This window comes from Melopsittacus undulatus, chromosome 8 (assembly GCF_012275295.1).
Source record: "Melopsittacus undulatus isolate bMelUnd1 chromosome 8, bMelUnd1.mat.Z, whole genome shotgun sequence".
Classification (NCBI taxonomy): Eukaryota; Metazoa; Chordata; class Aves; order Psittaciformes; family Psittaculidae; genus Melopsittacus; species Melopsittacus undulatus.
Genome location: NC_047534.1, coordinates 11,037,559 through 11,061,434, shown reverse-complemented (window position 1 = coordinate 11,061,434; position 23,876 = coordinate 11,037,559). Strand labels below are relative to the sequence as shown.

At 48.2% G+C, this 23,876-nt stretch overlaps 1 protein-coding gene across 4 annotated transcripts in view; it reads right to left on the bottom strand.

The window, feature by feature from the left end:
• Positions 1-18,897, bottom strand: part of MGRN1 (mahogunin ring finger 1) — a 55,012-nt gene extending 36,115 nt beyond the window's left edge. For 3 of the 4 annotated variants that reach the window (XM_031052266.2, XM_031052267.2, XM_031052265.2), the window contains exons 1-4: positions 18,742-18,897; positions 10,869-10,987; positions 7,304-7,392; positions 772-918 (exon numbers count right to left, since the gene is read on the bottom strand). In XM_031052266.2, coding sequence (XP_030908126.1) covers positions 772-918; positions 7,304-7,392; positions 10,869-10,987; positions 18,742-18,829 — 443 coding nt within the window. In that variant the 5' untranslated portion in view covers positions 18,830-18,897. Of the gene's footprint in view, positions 1-771; positions 919-7,303; positions 7,393-10,868; positions 10,988-13,857; positions 13,878-18,741 lie in introns of those variants that run through there. The other variant, XM_031052268.2, reaches the window with a different exon arrangement.
• Positions 18,898-23,876: the final 4,979 nt, after the last annotated feature.

Sequence of the window (23,876 nt, the reverse complement as noted above, 5' to 3'; positions counted from 1 at the left end):
CCAGCTCACACCAGGGAAAGCACATTTCAGCAACCTTATTTCTTAATACAGAGAGGAAATTTTGCATAGTGTTATGAAATACAGCGTTGATTGGAATGGTTTAAACATGCTGATTTAGATAAAAAGGTTTTGAAAGCTGTAGGATGCACTACCAGGATATAAGAAAGACCCCATGGATGACAGTTTGACTATTCTTTCTACAGCTAGGCAAAGACTAGCTGGCAGTAAACACAGTTTCAGGCAATAAATCCTCCTGATGACCATTTCCCAGCATCCTGTGTTGAGGAGATCATTTATCTCAAAATAGGCTTTGGGTGGGCCTCAATTCCACAGATTTCCTATGTAAATGTCAGACTGAGCTTCACTTTGGTGGCCCAGATGCTCCCATCACAGGGATCATAGAAATCCAGTGAGTTAGGTGATCTGGGTTAAAAACAACTAGTGTTTGAAGGGAAGGGTGGTTGGGTTTTTTAATTTCATAGACAATCTTGCTGACAAAGCATACACTTGTGAGTTCCTCTCCTCTGATGCACACAAAATGGTTTCTCCACACCAAAAAACAAACCAAGAAAGGAATAAAAAGAAAGGATATTGGTGGGAGGGAAGTGAAAATAGTATTCAAAGCTATGAGAATATATAAAACAAAACAGAAAAAGATTTCCCTCTCCACCATCCATGGCAGCACTGCCCTCAGGGGTAATTAGAGGTTTCTTACAGGTTCATCACATGAGAGCCTATGCCCCTCCACATGCCCACATGCCCAGGACTTACACTGCCATGCCACCAACAAACTCCTCTGTAGCCTGGCAGTAGATAGTGATGGCAACACGAGCATCTGCGTCAAATGTGAACTCCAGGCTGTACAGGACTTTCTGCTTTCCATTCTCCTCAGTAGGACTGTCAACATCATCTTTATACCTGAAAGACAAAGCCAGAGGATTAGAACATATTCTTATGAGATGTGATCAAGATCACTCTGGGAATCAGGACAAGAGTACTCCAGTGGAGGTGTTCTGGGCACAGAAGGCACCATGGGCTTCCACTGGGGCTTCCCAGGAGACATCCATTCTTTCCTCCAAGAAAAGTTCTTCCAAGATTTGACTGAATTTATGCAAGTGAATTACATAGTGATGGTGTTGACGAATCTCACTGAGCCTTACAATGCTGGGACACAGAATGAGACAAAAAAGTGAACTCTTGAATGTCAAACCCTAAGATAAGAATGTCAAATCCTAAGATAAGAAACATTCTCCCTCCTTTTAAAACTTCACACTAGACTCAGTGTTTAGGCTAAACAAATCCTGCATGGGCCTGAGAAGTCTGAAGCCCAATTGTTTTAACTCTGCAAATGAAATGGCGCACGACTGGTAAATAACAGGGTTTCTGTAACCCAAAACTCCTGATCAACAAAAGATCACACTGATCTGTGTGATCAGTATCAGACAGAAGATTGATATTCAGATCAGAAAGCATCCAAACACAGGAACTTCAAATACCTTTAAAAGTATAAATCATCAACCAAACCTTTGATGCTGCTAATGACTGAAGCTTGCACACATTTATTGTATAAACAAAAATTAACACATTCAACTGTGTAACAGATGCATGATAACCAACAGAGAATGAGTTTAGAAGTTAATTCAGTTTCTGTAAAGGTGAGTTATAACTTGGCTATGGGCCACTCAACAAGTATGTGATCACCAGTGCCCAGGATTACTCCTCCTCCCTACTGCTAGAAAAAGGCAGGTAACAAATCTGGTGAAGAAGGTGGTATGAAGAAAGGTCCAGGGCAGCAAGCTAAGGGCATGGGTGAGCAGTGAGTTATGGCATGCTAGGAGGGGGCAGGGAAACCAGCAATCTGGAACAAGCAGCCAACACAGTACACCATGAGAAGACCTCTCCTGCCTTGAAGAGCAAAGTGACAGAATGGATGTGATTCACTGGCAGGGCAGAAGCAGATTCTCTTACGTAAATTCCAATCCCACCATAACCTTACAACTGTAGGTACCACCATCAGACCCCACACTGTGCAGAAAAGGTGAATGCAACAGGTTGCCTTTGAGAGGTGTACAACACTACTTGATGTACACTCAGCTCCACCCTCACTTGTCTGTTGGTACTACCTTAATTGCCATGATGCCTGGGTCAAAGCCAAGCAGCTAAACTATTCAGGAAAAGCTTGGCACTATCTCTGACTTCGCAGTATCAGTCAGCCTTTCCCTTCTTTAAGTAGCCTCAATGAATATGCTGCACTGTTGAAAATACTCAGAAATGGGCTAGGCATACCACATAATTCCATCCGAAAATTGTCAAGGGAATCCTTATTTACCAAGTTCACTGAGATGGAATATCTGCTGCCTAATTAAGAGAGTTCCAGCATTAATTTTATTTAACACCACACTGAACAAGAATGAAATGTTCAACTTCAGCCATTTAATACAGAAGGTGCCAAATAAAATCTGAGAGCAGTACAATCAAACACTTAACGCACATACTAATGTAACCTTAGTGAGCCACTAGAGCATACACTTGCATTCCTGCGTGAAGGAGGTGGAGAGCTCCAAACAAGACTTTTGCCAGAGGTTCACCGATGTCAGAACAGGAAATCAAACTAGAATACACCCAACATGCAAGTATAAAAACACAAATCCCAAGAACTAAAGGTCTGAACACTTGCAGCAGCAAATACTGGATACAATATACAGGATAGAGCAAGATGGTATTTTCACACTAGCTAGTTGCATTAAAAGGATAAAATCATGGCACTCAAAGGCTGTAAACAAGAAATACTCTATCCAGCAGGGCAGGTTTGCCTAGAAAATACAAGGGTAGCATCAACATTTTGTGCTGAACTGACCCAAGCACAACAGATGGCAACAATCAGCCCACAAGAAAGCAGAAGTGCAAACTCCTGCAAATTCTCCTGTGCTGCATTGCCCTCCACTGATCTGAGGCTGGCAGCAGTGGATCCCTGCTATGATACCTTTGACACTTCCTCCAGAAGTAGGGTGGGGGAAAACCATCACCCCTTGAAGGCAAGCACCAATGAAGGCTACTTCATAGGCCTATACTCACTGTATATACGGTAGGTATTAAAATAGAGATGGCTAGCACATGCATGAGTTACAAATCAACACCACAGATGCAGGTATCTGTAACAGCCAGAAGTAACAAAGTGGGAAACCTGGGGGTGGGGGCAGATCACACAACAACGTTTCTTCAATGGTAAAACCATTGCCTGTTTTGTCTTCTCAGAGAAGCCACAAAAAACACATGGGTTCCCATATCACCACCCTACTCCCAATGTCACCTCTTCACCTTCCTGCCAGCACTCGGAACATGCTTCCATCCTTTCTAGAACCAAAGAGGTTAAACCTTTCTAAACCTAGGCTTCACTAGATCTCTTGCCCTGGGAAACCATGCAGGGGCCACTACCAACTACCAGCTGCAGTGCCTGGAGAGGTTTTTGGAGGATGCACCTGCTGGGAGGTAGGAAGCCCTGCCTGCCTGCCTTGAACACAATCACTCAAGCAGGGGGCAAAGTATACATGCCTAAATGGTGACAGTCACAGGAAGGCTGTGTACACATCTTCCAGTTGCAAAATGCCTGGTGCTGGAGGTTAAGAAAATTATCTGCCACATAGCAAGGAGTTCAGGTGAGAAAAGACTGCATAAGCAGCTATACCAACTGGTAGTTGGACCAAGGAACAAGCAAGGACTACCAGTGCATACTCTGAGAAGCAGAGGTATCTCATGTTCCACCTTAAGGTGCAAGAACAGTGGGACATATCTTCAGGGGACTAATAAGACGAAGACACACATTTTGCATTCCTTCTTTCTTTGCAAGGGATATGGCAGACAAGGAGGTGGTGGTTCAGGAGTGGTTTGGGAGTTCAAGAGCTCTTCTGTCTCCACCTGCACTTGAAGATTACAGTTCATTCAGTCAAACCCTACAGACAGTGTTGGTGTGAGGTAGCCACAGATGCATGCACAAGTTTAGAAACCAGTGACTTTGCTAGGTGTGCCTTTCAATCATGCACATGAGAGCACAGCCTCCACAACCATGTGTATAGAGCAGAAGAGACTGACCACCTTTGAGAACAAACAGCTGATCCAATGTTATGGTGAAAAAGGCAAAGCAGGATGACCAAGGGAGCTGAGGCCACCTGGTGTGACATCACCTCTTTTTGTCTGTCTGTTAAAGAATTAAAAGATAAAAATATAATTAACAGCAACTATGACAATTTTATAGAACTAGGTGGAGTCAAACCTGATTTCATCCTTTGAGGAGATTAAAAAGTTTGATCAAAAACTTAGTAGACCTGCAGGATAAATGTGAAGTATTGCTTGACTTAGCATTGTAAGATACGCATTACAACAGTTTTAGCAGGCATTTGACATCTCTATCAGTGTTCATTGAGGGAGATCATCATCAAATGGAAGCTTTCCTGTTTAAGCATCCTGCAGAGATCTGTACAGTTTAACACTGTCCAGGGCTGCAGACCAGGCAGTCCCAGCACCCTCACCATCACCACCTCCACTGCAGGATGAATAGCTCCAAGGATCATCAGCCCCACTGTGTTGGAGAGGGAAGAGAAGGGTTTCCCTTCTTTCACTCACAGTAACTCAGCCATCTTCTTCAGTCCCAATTATCCACCTCCCTCTCAGGCCCTTATCCAAAGTACTCAGTGGTCTCACTACTCCCCACGGTATTGCTGCTGCTGCTTCAGACACATTCCCAAATCACTACAGTTGCTGATTCCTTCAGCACTTTAGTTCCATGATGCTATCCAAAGCCCACACTGAAGCAGAGAGGCTGTCCCAGGATGTAATTTTTCCATGAAGCACATTGCTTTATGAGTTGATCTTCCTCTAGTGACTGGAAGTGCTTTCAAGGTAAGAGTAAACAGCCAGCTTAAGCCTATCGGGTACTTCAGCTGTGAAATAAAGCTTCCAATCCAGTGCCAGAAGAGGGACATGATACAGACATGAGGCACTCTTCTTCTGTTAGTGGTTAACAGCAAAACTCATGCTGCCCTCCTCTGATGTTCAGAGTCTCATCCTGCTAGAACTCAAGCACTCGCACAAGGTGTTGAAGACTCAGGTCCACAGGTTTACTGCTTCTCTCCAAAGCTGCTGTAAACTTTCACAGTTGGGAAAAGCTCAGAATTTTTCTGGTGAGAGCTGGAAGCCCAGAGTGGACATTTCCTCAAATTCCTCCATAAAGTCCTGCACCCCAAATTACAGACCAACACCCTCTTCACAGGTGAACAATGACTTTTCAATTAAATACAAGGGTGGTATAGGGATCAGTGCTGTGTAATATTTCTGTCAGTGACATGGACAGTGAGTGCACCCTCAGAAAGTTTTTACAAGGGCATGCAGGGATAGGACAATGGGGGATGGCTTTCAACTGAAAGATATAGATTAGGTATTGAGAACAATTTTTTTCAGTGCTGAGGCCCTGGCACAGGTTGAAGCTGAGACTGCCTCATCCCTGGCAGTGTTCAAGGCCAGGTTGGATGGGGCTTGGAGCAACCTGGTCTAGTGGAAGCTGTCCCTGCCTGCTGCAGGGGGGTTGGAACTGGATGATCATTAAGGTCCCTTTGGACTCAAACCATCCCATGACTATGAAAAACAAAAACTTCGTGAGCACTTTACCATCAGACCCGACACTCAACCCAGTAACATTTTATTTGGTGGAGGAGATGATAAATTAAACTTAACTAGTTCTGGAAAGAATGTGCAAACCTCAACTATTTGTTTTAAATAAGCCAAGCCGGAGAGGGCACAAAGTGTCTTTATGTACAAAGAAGAATAAAAAAAAGCCTCTAGTACAGAACAGCAGAAAAGGCACGAGACACAATGTACCCTTGGGGACTGGCAATTAAAATCTCATTCTGGGTCTACATCAGTACAAAATTAAATAATGTTGATGATGGTGTTAACAGCAGTAATACGGCAGCAGCAGCACAAGAGCCTATTGGAGCTAACAAAGCAGCAAAAGAACTGATAGTACCAGGAATTAGACAGATGCAAACCAGGACACTGTTAGGGTGCATGGACACTACATTTCATATAGTCCAGAGCGTCAACTCCACCTGGGAAGGCAACCAGAGAAAGCAGAATGAAAGAACAGTATGTACTAAACCCCATCAACTCCTCCATTCACACCAAGGCCTCTCCCAGTGAAAAAGCCACTTCCCATTTGGCTTCCAAGATGTTACACCATTTACGTGGATGCCTGCAAGAACAGAATACCCTTTCCACAGCAAGTGTGGGAGGAAAGCAAGGCTATTTCCTAGAGAAGTACTTCACCCTTTAGCTGAAAGGGTGACAGAGCATTCAGAGCAGTTTACCAATGGTTACTTTTTCAGAAGTTCTTCCCTCTTTTCCTGTTCAATCAGTTTTAAAACCACAGGTATTACTCATTTAAAAAAAACGAAACAAACCCTTCATTTTTCACACAAAAACAAACTAAGGGGTTTGTGCGGTTATGACTCAAACTATTCACGTTACACCATGCTCCCAGAACCACCTTGGCTGAGAGGGGAAGCTGGCCCTGTGCCTGAAACACAGAACTCTGAGCAATTCAAGAATCTTTGAGAAATGCTCTGCCTGGACATCTGCCCAGTAGCTCAGACCAAAACAAAGCACTGTATGCTCGGCCTCTGTACTTCAGCCATCTGTTTGAAAGAGGGCAGCCACAGGTCGAAGCATTTGCCATTACATCCAGCTAGTGCTGGTTTAGATCTGAGCGCAGCACAATGAAACAGATCTCCATGACTATCCAGTCCCCCTTCCCCTATGCATGGGCCACCAGCCATCTAAACAAATCCATAACACTAGGACCAAACTTTATCTTGGCAGCAGGAGAACCTGAGGAAATTTCACTCAAGACCAGTAAATCTTCCTGGCCTGTGACTTGCACCAGGATCAGCCACTTTCTGGCTTCTCCCTGCATAAGAACACAGAAAGAAATCTCTCTGTAAGGTTTACTGACCTGACTAATATCTTCCATTCATACTAATGATTTTATAGCTTTGTTTATGACTCTAGTCTGTCCTACAGAGACAGATACATCACTAGTCCTATTTGGAAACACAGATGGCTCAAGTCTAGGAATAAGGAAAATGAAAAACACCTGAAAGCTCTGAGCACAAGGAAACAGAAACCTCTACACATATCTAGCAACAGAGATCTGAAATTCAGATGTTTCTCCAAAACCTCATCAAATACAGTTTGGCTCTGGATGACAGATCGCTGGGTTGAATAAAATGAAAGCTTCAGGCAATAGCAATACCTCACAAGTCGGAGAGAGTCTTTGCGGATATTCACCAAACTTCTCAGCGTCTTCACTGGTTCATGTGGCGCTGGAGTGACATAAGGAAACTGGAATAAAAAGGCAAATCATTCTCCTATTATTATACCATAAAAGGTAGTAGCATGTTACCTGGCATACAATTTACCCAAACCAAGAAATATCTATCTTTAAGGGTACTCAGCACAACAACAGTAACAGCAAATTCTACTTACAGATAAATCAAGTATGTTTCAGGATAAGAATCCTGCTCTGGCCCAGCAATAGCTCATATTGGCAGTAAGTACTTTAAGAAAGCTCTTTTCCTGCACCCTGAATTCTGCAAAGCCTTTCTCTCACAAGCTTTTATTTCCACTTAAGAAACCACCTCCAGCTTGAGCAGAAGAAATGCAGCTCTTCCATGTGTGTTACAGCATGCAAAGGGTGACTTGACTGTTAATCAGTATGCTGAAGCCCTGGATTACTGGGGGAAACTCTTTTTATTCTTAAACAATGGGGCAAATGTTCTGGAAAAGAGACGGAGATAGGGGGCCTCATCCTGTCCTACTGTCAAGAGACCTTCTTTCATAGATTGTCTAAGGGATAATAATGCTTTATTTTGTAATTCTCCTCACTGGTCACAGACTCTCTAGCAAGAAATGCAAAGGAAACCGCTTACTGTGGTGACCACAACCTTACGGCTGCAGACCTGCCTGCTGTATCTCCCATCTGCTTCGTGGAAATTGAAGCTGAAACATCCACTCACACAGCTGCCAAGTTTGATAGGTGCTCACACTGGAGACACAGCCATCCTCCAAGTCAAAGCAATGGCATGACACAAAGGTACATCGCTACATGACAGGCTTTCAGGCAGAAGGTAATTCTGAATGTACCCAGCAAGTGCCACCACACAGACTCATTGGAGTTGGGGTCCTTCAGACACACACCTACCAAGTCGCCTGCAGTACGATAGAGGGAGTGACTGGTATGGAGCAGAAGTACCAGGGACCACCAATATACATGATTCCGTAGAAATGAGGAGTCTGCTAAACAGGCAGCCAAATGCTACTGCAGCTGAGCTTCAGGGCAGTTCCAGGACACAACCTTGCAGCATTGTCCTCAGACCACAGAAATGCATTGGTGAGGCAACAGTCAGAGAGGGGAAACATGCTGCCTCCTGATCAACATAGAAGACTGTCAGAGGAACCCAGAATCAAGAGGATGACTCAATATGAGTTACACATCTTGTTCCACTTTATTGATCAGGATCGCCTATATTTATACAGTTACTGAGAGCCCATGCGCTACTAAACACTCTTTCATTGGTTACATTAGTTTGTCCACCTGCCTATCTATACATAGCTATTGGCTAAGCTAGAATTTCCATGTTAGTCTCTGCATCTGCTTGCAATGGCTCAGTGTATTATGCTTTGATACATACACAATAACTGGCTGTATTAAGACTGGATACATAATCAATAGCTTGCTGTATTAGTGGATACATATACAGTGTAGCACACAGCAACTAAGATACAATTGGTTACATTAAGCAGATGAGAGCCTGGTCTCCAAAACTTGCTAACAGTTCACTATTGTGTCTTAACACATCCCAGTTTCCTCTCATCTTGCTTGCACTGCTACTTTTGCTTCTTTACCTACAGCTTTCTTCATCCTCAATTCATGTCAGGCTCCACGTAGGCACTTGCTGATTTAGGACTGTCCATAACCGCCATTTTCTAATGCTAAGACATCGGGATTGGGCACAAGATGCCCACTGCTTTGCAGCCAGTCCACAATGGTTCACTGTCATTCACTCAGTTTCAAGCCTGGCTTGTGCAAGTCAAAATCAGGGATTATTCAGCCCTTCATAATTCGTGTGCCCACGCTCCATCAGCCATTGTTCCACAGAAGACCTGTGCCGCAGCCACAGGCAGCAGAGAATTCACAGGGTAGCAGCAACTACTTTCCTTGCACCCTGACTGCTGGGTATTGTGGTTGGTAGCACTGCTTCTACACAGAGCAGTCAGGACCAAAGCTACTGCAAAGTGAAGACGTGGTCCATGTCCAGAAGGCAGTTCTGCTGCTCTGTGTTCAAGTGTTTTTTTTTCCTTGAAGATTAATCAGAGCTGCCAAAAGGCATCAACTTTACATAGGCAAACTATATACCACAACAGTCTCCCTCTCTTAAACCTATTTGGCAAACGTCCCACTGTGTTAATAGCATTCTCACCCACTCCCCTCTGAAGAAACAATGAAATTCAGTGCTGGGATGTCTACAAGGAAACCCAAGCTGAGACATGCAAGCAATTTAACTCTCCAAGGCTAGGCCCTACAGCCATAGACACACAGGATATTTTGCTTACAGTTGCATCTTTGGCTTTTATTGGAGCACTGTGCAGCTGCTAGTCACAGAGCAAAGGAGAAGCAGTCAGCTTTTAACCACTGTCCTGTACAGGTCCTGTATGCAGACATGGCACAGGACATGCACTGAGCATCCCCATGCCTGCACAACACTGTTAATCCAGAACAATTTCCATCTAAAGTCCTTCCTTCCTAATTCTGTTGCTCATCTGCACTTTCTGCTTGAACACAGGATTTCTGGCTTCTCCCTTGTCCTACCCTGCAGAGTGCTGTGAACTAATTGTGGTGCTGAAAAGACCAATGGCAAAGCCTGAGGATAACTCAGCAGAAATTGCTTGTCACCAATCCAATTCAGTGAGTCATCTTGCCTCAGTTTCCCCATCTGTAAACCAGGGGTGACACTGAATTGCCCCCAAGCCTTACAAGCATGAATAAACTTCTAGTCACAGCTTTTCTGAGGATGAGAACCATGGCAACAATGTTTTCTTTTTCACATTTTGAAGCTGCAGAAACAACTAGGAAAATAGCTGGCAAAGCAAGCAGCTCTTAACTCTTTCCTCTCCAGCACTCTGAAAATAGCTCCAAATGGCTTCTGCTGTTACCTTTTGGTTTTTTTAAGCAGTTCTGAGATGCAAGAGAAAACCAAACCATAACACTTGCATAAAAGTCCAATCTGTCTCCCCCCCCCCGTTTATAACAGAAGAATAAGTCAGTCACTCAAGCAGGTAGCTTTTCACAGTCTCGTAAGACCCCTGTGAGCCCAGCATAATAGCTCCATGTTGCAACTGGGAAAACTAAAGGAAAGACTTTCTGAGCAGCCCACCTAGATTACAAAGCAAGCAAACCCCAACAAATATCAGGATCTGTCTTAACACCACCCAGGCAATCATAATTAGTCCCTAAAATCTGTACTCCTGAATTCCTGTCCTCCTTCCTCCACTAATTCTTCCTTCTGCCTTAAGTGAAAATAAGCCTAGAAGGTGAATATTGCTTCTTAGGAAAACTCTGCCTGCATTTGAACAGCTATGGCAACTGGCAAGCTGAGCCATGGCATAGGGGAACACTCTTGCACCTCTGACTGGAATTACACTCCCCAAGTAGTGAGGGTTTCTTAGGTCTGTGCTATCCTCCTCTACAAGACCCTACAAAGATTTCCCAAAACAGGCAGAAAACAAGAGGGTAAAATGGACAGCATATAGGAACTTGCCTGAACAGGTCTGTTCCCGAGGAAGTTTAGATCCATGTTCTCGCCAAAAAGGTAGCCCTCAGGGTGAGGGGTGTCAAACTTCTCACCTCCCATAAAGAAGTGACTCGCAAAGTAGTTTCCTAGAAAAAGAAAACCACAAGGGAATAAAAACACATCTAAATTAATGCTTCCCACAGAATAGCTGGTCTGTGCAGTTTTTCATTCACAAGTACAGAAGAACATAAAACATGGAAAATACTTGCTGGTTCGCTCCTTCCCTGTGTTACTAATGGACACTGCCAACAGTAGGAGCAGGGAAGAAGCCCAGGAAACTAGAATAGATCATTACAGTGGAGAAAATTCCATTTTAACTTGTTTTCCAGAGAAGGGACAGGGAGCAGTAAGAGTCAGCTCCTTCCAACATTGCTCAGTTCCAAGGAATTCTTTTTTGTTCCACCATCCAGTCCTACAAACACCATCGACCTGCTCAGAGAAGGATGAGAATTCTTCCCTCTGCAAAGCCCTGCAGAGTCAGAGGGGCTCCTGTTGGGCAAAGTTTGCCTTCCCTCCCCTCTTCCATTCCCATATCCCAGGGACAGAACCACATAAAACCTTTGCTACGAGTGCTAAAGACTGCACATCTTAATGCTGAATCAATAACATTGACAGTTCTAAATGCAGAAACAGGGATGTTTGGAGGAGATAAACCCTGAGACTGACTAAACTGAACTTCAGCTCTGAAAACTTCACAGCATATTTGTTTCATTCATCTTTAAGGTGACGCACTACAGCGCAGATTTCAGGAGATAAAGTCTGTGCAAGGTCACTGGGATCCTGGAGCATTGGATGAACTGCAAAGTCAACCCAATCAATTCAGCTGCATGAGGGCACCATGCAGCTGGCTCCCTCCTACAATGACTTCAGGAAAACATCATCAAACATGTACTTCAGAGTTACAACTTCAGATAAATAAGAACCAGGAGAGAACTGAAAGAGGAGGCTCCACCCCAGCCATTTCCCTGGAAGTTTCGGAGCCGGGGTTTCTCATGCATGTGACAAAGGGACTGAGCCAAACGTACATTCCCTTCCCTATGTGCAGTGCACAGACAGCATAAGATTCATTTTAAGACAAGTCATTACAGAAGCAGTAACTAATCATCTGAATCGTTATGAAGGCATTATGAAAGGATTTGCAGTTCCCTCTAGCTAAGAGCAAGCACAATTTACTCTGAAATGGAAAGGGTTTCTTGAATGGCTGTTTTTTTCCATGAAGCCTTTTTTCCTCCATGCTTTAAGAAAGGCTCTTGCTCTGCACAGATGGTAGTGCTGTAATGACCATGGTAGTGCTCAGCTACTGCTGAGCTCAGCTTACAAGCATCCAGATGTATATATTATAGAAACACGTCCTTCTTTCTACATACAACCATCAACTTCAGCACAGGTCCAAAATCTACCTAGAATCTGCCCTACAGAATCAGCTAGAAAAAATGTAGGTGCTCCAAATGACAAGCAACCTTTCCCAAGCCCTCCCATAAGCTACAAATTGAAAACCTAATCTCCATATCACCTCCAAGCACAGCCAGCTGCATACAGCCTCTTTACCTGAGAAAACACTGTGGTGGTTTATGCTTATCCTGAGGTTCACAAAAGCGTAATAAACACTGGGTTTAGGAATAGATTTTACATGGGTCAAGCAGGACTGTGTTTTGGTGCATTTTATCTGATTAACCGTGAAGACAACACTTGTGCAAGATGTCTCAGTACCACGGCGGCTGCTTACCTGGGATCTCAGTCAGCTGCCTCATACACAGTGAATGAGACATCCTGGGGCTTGACTCACCTCAGCAAACCTGTATTACAGATTCAGAGCAAAGCTTTTTTCTGTGGCAGAAGTTCTGCATCCTGTGTGCAGAGGACACACAGCCCCAGCAGGCAAGGACTGCTCACCACCACTGACACCCCATGCCTGCAGGGAGCCAGGAGAGCATCACCCTGCAGCACCCTGGAATGAAAAGATCTCTCTTGTACAATTGGAACAACACCGAGTCACAGAACTAGCACATTCAAGGCACCTGCCATGCTGCCTGTGCTCCACTAAGAAGTACTTTGAGGACCTCTAACACTGTTAGGATTTCTCAGAAATACACGCTACGCCCTGCACTACAGCAACACTTCTCTAATTGAAAACAACAGCTTCAACTCCACATTCAGAAAGAAGGCTGCCTTCATCTTCCTGCTAAGTCACCTCCTTCAATGTGAAGGGTTTTTTTTTCCCAGAGGCACTTCCTTAATGAGCAAACAAGGAATGTAGTCAATGCCAGTCACAAGGAGCACAAGGAAACCACTTTAAGGAGCTCAAAAGGAATTCACTTGTGAGGAGAACACCCCAGGGGTCTGCCAGTGCTGCTGCAGACACAAAAGCTGCCACTTCAGCAAGATCTCAACAGCAAAGCTAACAAACCAAGATGGCACAAACTGTCTACACAAATTTATAACACAGTTCTCAGCAGCGAAAAAAGACAAAACAACAACAGAAAAGATGTTTCACTGCAAGCTTTCAGAAACCAGTTGCTACCACACCACATTCAGTTCAGAGCTCTCAAGGTAAGACCAAAGTTACACACTATTCCTCTCAACTACTGGCACAGGCAACTCAGAGTTTGCCCAAGGTGGAGACAAAATGTTTTAAGAAAGTGCTTCTGTAAATATCACACCAAGGGCTAAAAGGACGAAGTAGAAGGACAAAGAAAATTCACATAAGAGAACACAACGTATCCCCTTTTCCAGTCACCGTGACATCCACATACCTAGCACAAGACCAGCTGGGTATTTAGTGCCTCTACAAGGCTTGTATGTATTTTGTACACATTAAAATCCCACTGCAGCTCCACCTCCAGGTTCAGTTTCCAACTCCATTACCAAGACAGCTTTAGGATTTTAGCCAGACAACTATGGCTCTGGAACCCTGTCCCCACATGTCCTCCCAGCCTATTAAACAACCTTGACCTACCTTATGCAGCTGTTGCAAGGCCAGCTTTGATAGAGTTCTATGGCTGTGGGCACAAGGGGGATGCTAAGTACCATCCTCTTCCACAGGAAAAAAAAAAAAGAAAGCAAAAAAATCTTTGGATTAACCCTCCCCAGAACTGCTACAAACTGAAATCCTCCTGGAAAATGCAGCAACACACTTACAAGGAAAGAAGACAAATAAACAAGGATGAGAACATGAGAAAAACACCAGAGCACAGAAAAACTGTGGCTTTACTTCCCCAAGGTAAATCAGCACAAAACACGGGAGATAACTAGGTAAAAGAAAGCACAAAAAGACAACATTGCTAAAGTAGATGAAGCACAAGCAGTGTTTTTAACAGAAATTGGTGGAAAACTTTACAGTGGCTGGAAACACACCATTGGGACACCCAGAATGGCCACGCCTGCCTCATTAGTTTGTCCCACACAAAACCAGACTGGAACCCAAGGCTTCTCCAAGGCATCAAGTGACACCAAAATGCTTAACATTTAGTCCAGCATGGTGATGGAGTTTTATTATCACAGATGCACCAGTATGAAGGTGCTCCAGTCATAATTACTTCTCCCTAACTAATGCAAAGTCTTAATGCCGTGACCATGCACACCCAACACACGAGATGTACGAGTGACATGCTGACAGGGGACACAACACCCTACAACAGCAAGGAACAGAGTCAACAACCCAACTGCAGCCCCAGCAAAACAAGGGCTGTATCGTACAATGGTTGTTAACAGAAAGCAATTAAATGTCCATTCAGGTTTCTCACCATTATTAGAATTAACAGTGAAGTGACAGAAATTGAGTCCTTTTTATTTACCCAGACACTCAACACCATGGCATGCTGACAACAAAACTCTAAACACAGCCTGAGCCTGAACCAGCACCACATGTGGATGAGGCCATCCTCATCTCCCATCCTCGTTGGGCCACCAAAAGCTACCATGTAGCAAACAAGAATGTGGCTCTGAGCTGGATTAAATATAATCCAGCAACAAACCAGTAGCAAAAGGAACTGGTTTTGACCCGCAAGTGCTCTAGTCTGGTGCTGGGCAAACCTGCAGAGAAGGGAATGCTCCAGTCAATGCATCAGTGGTGATGGTGGCCGTCACCAGCACGGTCAAGCCGAAGCTCCCACAGAACTACAGGAGGAGTACAGAGGCAATTGACCTGCTGTGCTGTGTGGCACAGGTGAGGAGCAAAAGCTATGTGTGAAATACAGGAACGTGTTTCTGTCTCGATGCTGTCACAGTACACATGGCTTATGAGTGGAGAAGGTAGTGATGGGCTGGGTACAGCTCTGGGTACTCTTTTCCTATTTAAAAATGCTCTTTCTTTGATTAAAGCATCATTCCCAAACAACAAAGCAGTTCAGCTTCCAAGAGGAGTAATCTGCCTCCTTTCCCCCAACCCCCCTTCCAAAAACGTCCAGGGTATTCTCTTCCAAGAGCCTACTCCAGAGGAGAAAAGCCATCTCAAGGGCATGTGCTCCCTGCCCCGCTCCCCTCTGCAGATGAGATCACTATAACAAGAGACGAGCTGACTAAGGAGCTGCAGAAAACATTGGTGCGTTGCTCAGTGGTTGCTAAAGCAATAGGGGCATCATGAGACTGCATGCAGGAACATGGATTGGTTTCCTGCTTCAAGAACAGGAGCACAGAGAACATCATGACTGTTCCTTGCAATTACCCATTTTTAACCCCATTTCATGGGTATGCTAATTCTTCTGTATAAACTGGGCCCTTCTCCAACCCCCTTCAACTGGTCAGGCATCCACAATGCCAGCACTGTTTCCATAAAGCGAGCAAAAAGGTTAAAACATACCAGTGAAGACAGATTAGAGAACAGAATCAGGTGTCACAGCATTTCAGCAACTTCAGCTCCCCCAGATGCAGGAGGAGAAACACAAGTGATCCACACCCAAAGCCTTGGAGGAATAAGCAGGGCATTTTTAGGGATTTTTTACTACAAAACCTCCTATCAGCTGCAACAAACCTGTCAAACAATCTGTATGTCTCACCAGGGACTCTGGCTCACAAGGACCAAGGTGGATTCCACAACAACCTGCTCAAACCTTCACAGAGCACACGACTGAGCCAGCAACAACCACATCAAAAGTCAGTAAGCAAGTAGTGAATATTCAGCACTGCATTTGCAACCAGCTGTGACTCCACAGCTGCCATCACCTGGGAAGACCTGATGGAGTATCCGTGTTCCTTTTCACAGGCTGACATATTGCTTACAATACTGTCAGAACACCTGTAGTTAGTGTTTATTTCCTTGCACAACAGGTCTTCTTGTGAGGTGTTATATTTGCTCCGGAAAGCAAACCCACCTCCTTCAAACCAATGCCCACCAGGGACGGCCCAGACACCTGCAATAAGTCAGGATCTGCTTCAATCAGAGACTCAGAGGGAAAGAAGGTAAATGTAACCAACAGCCCTGGGTGCTGCACAAGATGAATAACCTCAGCTAACACTCTCTTACCACATCTTACAGCCTTTAAGGGTAATGTCTGAGCAGCCAGGAGACTGCTTGCTAATGCTCCAGTGCACACATTCAAACAGCTAACACGGCTGACGGAAAAGGGGCTTCTCCAGACAGGCAAGCTCAGGGCTCACAGCATCAAGTTAGAATTAGCAACTGTTTAGCCTAAGAACTTTTTGTTGACTTCCACCTTGCTTCCTAAACCCAAACAAAACCTTGCACACTCACTTCCAGTCATCTTCACTGGCAGGTTTTGTACCACCAACAGCAAATCTTTCCAGCCCCAAGCCAAACACACTTAAGATTGCAGGACCAGAAGAGACAGCGTCTTGCTGAAGACACTGCACCTGAAGAAGTGGTTGTCATCCTAAGATCCCTTACTTTTCCTGTGTATAGTTACCTTCCTTGAATGTCCACGTTAGAATTGTCCATGACCTCTCCTCCTGCCCAGAATGATCCTGAGTTTGAACAGCCTTTCTCCCTTCCTGAAGTCTAGAGAATCCTTGTTAAATAAACGTGAAGGAAGGTGAAGAGAAAGGTCTAGCCTAAAGCTAGTACTTTCAGAAAGAGCACAAGCAAGTGCAACAAAAAAAAACCCCAAGCATCTAACTGTATCCAGAGCCTTTAAGGAAATACCAATGTTTTTCTTTAATCAACTGTTTGAGAGTATTATCTGTTTAGTTTTACAAGGAGAGTACCACTAATGGAACACTCTCTGACAGCATCTATGCCAAGGACCCCTCCCAGGGCGCACATGAACATAGAAACCCAGCTTTGTGTGTGTGATGCAGCTACCTTGGCAAAGCACATTGGCTAAAACCCCATTAAATCCTAGTCCAGGTCAGCATGACAGTCAGAAACAAGAGTGTGAGGATTTGAAAGAAGCAGTTTAATGTTCATTGCATATGGTAGTTATAAATTAATCCGGCCATATCTAAAATTCTAAGTGTCAACAGAAACCAAGGGCAACCTCTACGCTGTAACAGAGCTGCCAGCAGGGCCCTTGGTACCACAGCTACAGCTGAGCAGCCAGTTCACATCCACCCTGTCTCCCACACCAGGAAAGCCCCCCAGCCATGCACAGGACATGCACAGTCCTGCTGGGATGCAGCAGTGACATCTGCCTCTCCTAGCAGCTCAATGAACTAGTTCCCACCCCTTAAATAGGCTTAAATAGGTTCCATTTTCTAATATAGCCAACACAGCTGAAGAATTTTTCCAGGCAGGTTTCCCCCTTCCATCTCCTCCACATCACCTTCCTTGATGAAGGCCAACCTTCTACAAGACAAGGTGTAATGATGGCAGGACTCTATCCAAGAAGACCTTGCACCCCCTGCAAACACACTGGGAGGACTTGGCTTCCTCCATCACACAGCCCCGAGGATGTCACAGCCAGCAAGTCACTGCACACACACAGAACTTGAGTCTAAACTAAAAGGCTATGCCACAGCTGTACTCCAGAATGAGGGAACCCAAACTGCTGCTCTTCAGAGTCTTCAGCCTGCCTGGAAAAACCCTAGCAGAACAGAAACTTAGAGACATCTGCAAGCAAATGAATACTGCAGGAGGAATTCCCTCATTAATTGTTTTGTGAGAAGAATAAACAAAATTCTTTAAATACATTGAGCCATGCCAACCTCAAATGCCAGTGTAAGACAAGGTGAGTCATGGGATCACCCCAGCTTCACTGAAGTGGCACTGCTGACAACTTCATCAGCTTCCACAACATCTCCCTTTGGGAAACAAACACCCACATAGGCCCTGCCAGTCAAGGTCCCCAAGGTGAGAACTGTGCCATGTCAAGGGGATAAAGGCTGTCATATGGGCAGTTTTCCATCCTTGATTCCATCACATCTGATTTTCCTCCTGCATCCAAACCAAACTCCCCTGTGGCCTCCTCTCTGGCAGCAGGAGATGCCCCACTTGCCGCAGAGCAACGACTTGCTGTGGTCCCAGAGTAGAGAAGCGAAGCCTTGCTCACCTACCAGGACCCACCAGGACCAAAGGGCAGTGACGGAGCCGGCACTGACAGAGGGCCAGGATGGGCTGATCACTGAAGTGCTAGATCCTGGGCACACGGCACTCCTGCATCCCTGCACCCCAGCCGGACAGGGCACCGAGACGCCCTCAAACCGCGGGTTTACGCCGAGAACCATCCATCCCCACCAGGGAGGCCTCAAGCCGAGCCATCGCCAGCCCCGGGTCCCGCTCGGCCCGGCCGGTGACAGGCACTCCCGCAGGCCCCTCCTCTGGGGACCCCGCGGCCCAGACACCCCCCGCTACTCCTGTCCCCCCCTGGGGCGGCCTGGGGGGCACAAGACCCGGGGAGAAGCCTTCCCCTGTCCCCGTCCCTGAGGGGAGCGGTGCCGCGGCCCTCACCGGACTTGGGCGGGTATCGGTAGGCCGAGTTGGCCTGGATGTCGATGTCCTCCACACCCGCGATGCGCCGGCTGAGCAGAGAGCCCATGGCGGCCGCGAGCAGAGCGGCCGGGCCGGGGGACGCAGAGCGGCGGCGGCGGCGGCGGCGCACGGTACGCTGGGTAAGCGAGTCCGTCTGCGGGGCGACTACAACTCCCGTCAGGAAACGCAGCGGCGCCTACCACCAGTGGCGAGGGGTGGCGGAGGCCTCAACCGGGGCGCAGCGTGCGCACTGCCGGCAGAGGGCGCTGTCATGCGGGGCCCGCTCCAGAGCTGCGGGGGTGTACGGGGGCTGCACAAGGACATCCCGTGCACAGGGATGCTCAGGGACACCGCCTGCACAGGGATGCACGGGGACAGCCCCCGCACAGGGACGCAGCTTGCAACAGGTGCAAAGGCAAAGCAAGGAGAAGGAATTACGCTGAGGGTGCCCGGCCGGGGCAGCTCAGCCCCGGGAGGCTGTGTAGCACAGCGCAGGCAATGATTAACCCGCTGGTAGTTGTTTGGCAGAGGAGATTCACGCACAATCATCCACATCAGCCTCCTCTCCCGCTGGCTGCTGAGGACGAGGATGTAGTGCATCCTCCAAGTCTGTGCTGGAAAGAGGGTGCAGGTAGCTGCAAACTGACGGCACAGGCCAACTGGTGCAGCTGGGCCAGTCCTGGGAGCAGGTAACTGCTCCTGGCTGAGGGTCGCTGCCAGCAGGAGAGGCAGACAACAGACACCTCCCCAGCCACAGAACCATGGGATGTTCACATGGGGAAATCCCTCCTGGTTCCTCTTGTTGCAAATAATCCCTGCAGGAAAGTGAACAGAGGTGTCTGTGGTTCATATGTGAGAGCACAGGAGAGTGGGGAATAACTGAAGGCTGTCTCACATGCACGACAACAGCCATGAGGATGGTGTGGAGGAAGAGGCACAGAAGAGCTCCTGACAATGTCCCAGCACTGAGCTCTGTCCCCTCTGGTCCCCAGGCTCTTGTAAAGGTGCAGGAAAAGCTGCCAAGAGGCACCTTCCTGCACATGCACTGCAGACAGGCCCACGTTGCAGAGGAACATGGAACCCAATTCCCAGCAGTGGATTTGGGGATCCTTGGGAGACCGAAGGAGCTGAGGAGGCACATACAGAATCTCTTCAGTTGGCTTCGGAAGCAAGGCACGGACAGGGAAGAGGGCTGGGGTGCAGGAAGACAGGACGCTGCAAGAGCCAACCTGATGGCATGGAAAGATCTGTGATAGCAAACAAAGGGTCAGTGTGTGGAATTTGCTGTCTGTAAACACAAACTGAAACACACCGAGCGGGAATAAGCAAACAAAACTGAAGGGAAATGTGCTTTTGGGTAGTTATTGCCCCTGCAGTTGTGGCCACCCAGAGCACTGCGGCTCTGCACCAACAGGGCCATACAAGGCATGGACCATGTAGGGAACAGGTGCTCGGTTGAGGCTGACCTTGCTCTGCTGCATCCCGTGGTGCAGTAGGGCTGAGAAGGACGGGCGAAAGCCTGGGACCTGGTGCAGCAGCATGTCCTACCATCAGACCAGGAGAGTCAGGTATCTGCACCCACCAGAGGCGAGACCCATAGAGTGCTGACCACTGTGTGCCTGGGATCCTGCTGACACCTGCAGTGATGGTGCCTCTTGCTCAACCAGCCTCTCTGTGCAAGAGTTCCTGGTGACAGAAACTGCACAGAGAGGGAGGGATGGAGTCTGCTGACCAGCACAGCCATGTGTACTGTTCTGGAGCTGCTTCTGGCCTGCGCAGGCAGGTTGGGGATGCTCCTGGGTGCTGGGAACAAGCACAGGCAGCAGCAGGACAATGTGGACAGCTCGTGTGCCACCAGCAGCCCCGAGCTGAGCATGGTGAACCCATAACCCCCCACAGCCTCTCCGCACACACTAGCAGCTGATGTGGGGCTTGGTTCCGGAGCACACCATGCACAGCAAGACTCAGCAGCTCTGTCACCCCATGCTGTGCTGGGAACCAGTTTTGGGGAGAGCACAGGGGCAAAACAAAGCCATGTTTGCAGAAGGCAGCAGGGCAAGGAGGGAAAATCACACAGGGACAGAAAATGAGGATCCTTCTCCCTTCCCTCCTGCATCCTGAGCACCAAGAGCATCCTGTTCTGCCCAGCCCAAGGAGGCAGCTGGAGATGACTGCCCCAAAGCTGTCCCCTGAGCTTTTTTGTGTCAGAAGTAGTCACTTTCCTTCCACAGCTGCTGGTGCTGTTCACCGGGAACATGGCACCATATGGGTTAAGTGGGGAAGCCAGGAGGAGAGCTGGTGTCCCAGCAAGCAGCAGGGTGTTGGCACTACCAGGGCTCAGGGAAGAGGCTGGATAGTTTTGTTCATGCAGAACCTCCACCAGCGGGAAGGTCCCTCTCGGCCCACGCAGCTCTCCAGAGCTCAGAGGAAGCAGCCGGGCCCCCGAGGGGGTTATTGTCATCTGGGAGGGCTGGAGCCTTTGCTGCAGAACATCTCCCTGCGGGCCCCACTCTGTGAGACGTATGTGACAGGCAACTACAATAGCAGCAGCGTGCCAGCGCCTGGCTCAGCCCTTCCGCTCCAAACCCCAGGGCCCAGTGAGTGGTGGAGCTGAAGGGCAGCACCTCCAGAGAACAGCAGCTCCCTCACCGCCGCCCAGCCTGGGGGACACGGCACTGGCACACACAAAGGCAGGATATTGCACCACTTGCCTTCTCCGGGTCCCTCTGCAGCAGCATGGGGCAAGCAGAGTGAGGTACTCAGGGCAGGGAGCTGGGTTGTCCTGCCAGCCCACATGGGGAGAACCAGCAGTGCCACAGATGGGTCTCATAGGCTGGAGGAGCAGCAGCCCCCCCAGCCTCAGCACTGTGATAGTGACAGCCCCATAAACCCTGGTGGTGGCAGCAGGGTGGGTTATGCACCTTCACCCTGCACCTCCAGGCTCCCTGAGACCCTATTTCCCCCCCAGCATGGTGCTGCCAGCCCTGGGCCCTGCCTGCACCATGCTGAACATGGAATGGGATTAAAGCATGAAGGTGGGAGGCCCTGACAGCCCAATGGGACGAAAACATGCTCTTGAGGAACAAGGGTGCCTGAGACTCTGGGTACCATCACTGTGTGGAGTGAAAGTGGTCAAGTTGGGGAGGTGCAGAGCAAAACCAGGCTGGAGTTCCTGCCCCTGGGACTCTGCAGAGCCCCAGGAGTGACGAGGAGGCCTCAGGTCCTGCATTTTCTTCCAGCTCAGCCCTATTTGCTTCTGAGTAAAATCCATACAGGAAAAGGTGAGGCTGAAGACATTCTCCAGTATGAGCTGGAGAAAAGCCAGAGAACAAATGAGGGATCCTTCAACTGTGAGTCCACCTCCTCTGCCAGCTCCCAAGGCTCTCTGCCACTCCATTTGCACACCTGCCATCAAGGGCCATGTCCCTGTGCTCCAGACCCAGCTGGCATCCACTGCATTGCTCCTTCCTGCAAAACCTGGACAAGGAATCAGTTCTGAAGCCAGACTTCAGTTACCAGAGCATAACCCTGGGGAGCATGACTCTACAGAGCTCCAGCCTGCAGGCTGGAAGGACACTCAACCCTCCCACCACTACACGTTTCTCAGCTACCACCACCTGTCCTTCAGGAGCCTCCTTGGATGTCACTGCTGGGGAGGCAGCTCCAAGCATGCCTGTGTAAACAAGGCAGCATGTTTGCCTGCAAACCTGCCACTCACGGGAGCAGCTCATCCAAAGTCCAGCTGCTCAGGGGTTTATTACCCAGTGAAGCAAGTTGCTTTGTCTCACTTGTCCCCTTCCCAGTGCTGCCACTCGCTTTGTTGGATACATGTAGAACAACAAGGTTCAGGTGTCTTGGAGACTACACACAGTTATTCCTCACCAGAAGGAGTGGCAAGCACGTGAACTTTGCCTTCCTAAACACTGCCCTACTCCAAAGGGCTTGCACCTCTCCCTGAAAGCCCTGTTGGGCCTGGGGCCAGCCCTCCTCCCTTCAGACTGCATGGTTTCTAAAAATGCCTGGTTATCTCCGATTGAAATAATCCTTCAGATTTGGGGTTTTTTTCAGCTCTATTCACACCTTGCTTGCTGCAGATCTCCTCTTGCAGTTGTCCTGACCTTGTAAACAGACCGGTCAACTCCTGATGTGTCCCACTGTCATCACCCTACAGCTGCACTCTCACTTGGGAGCAGGCCTGGAGTACCTTCCATGGCTCCTAAAGCAGGTGTACCAGGCAGTCAGACAACACCGGAGCCATCTGTGTCCCACCAGCAGAGATTGCAAACCCCTCAGGTCAAACGCGTGACCTGCCTGAGCTTCAGCCATTAATCCTCATGGCTCGCAAATAGCTGCAGCCGCATGTGAAAACACTGACCAGAATCAGCTTGTCCGTGAAGAAACCGCTCGCAGTGAGGCCAAGCCCGCACACAGACTGCAGGAAGAGCCCAGAATCCCTGAGGAAAGGTGGACGAGGCTGGAGGCCTTCATAAGCCCCGCGGTTCCCTTCTCACCCCGCTTTCCCTTGCTTTGTTCCCCACCACCCCGCCCCCCCGGCACTCAACCGCATGTCTCTGCCTGCTTATCGTTTCCTGGTACTTAGCAACACCATTGTCCCGCTCCGGGCGCTGCAGCGCCTGCGTGCATCTGCAGTGGCAATGCCCAGCTCTCAAAGGATCCTTTCATGCTGCCAGGAGCCCCCCAGCACCTTCCAGAACCTTTCCCTGCTGCCAGCTCTCCCCTTAAACCTCGGCAGCCTGTCAAGGACGTGCTGCGGCCGCGACAGTCACACCGAAGCAGCCCCGCAGAGGAGACCGCACAACCCCCGCTATTTATTACAGCCGGTGGAGGGCCCGGGGCCAAGGGGCCAACCCCAGCGCCTCACCGCAGGCCCCGGGGTTGTCAGGGGGAGGCGGCTCAGGCCTGAGGCAGCCGCGACGGGCCCGGAGAGGCCTCGTAGGCGGGCGCACGGCAGGGGCGGCAGGATGCACACACACCTGCCCCGCCCGGTTAAACATTACCGGGGCCCGGGCCCCGCCGCTGCTGTTACCTCCCCTCCCCCTCAGCGCGCCCCGGCCGCTCCCCGCACGTCAACAGGAAACCGCACGCGGCCGACT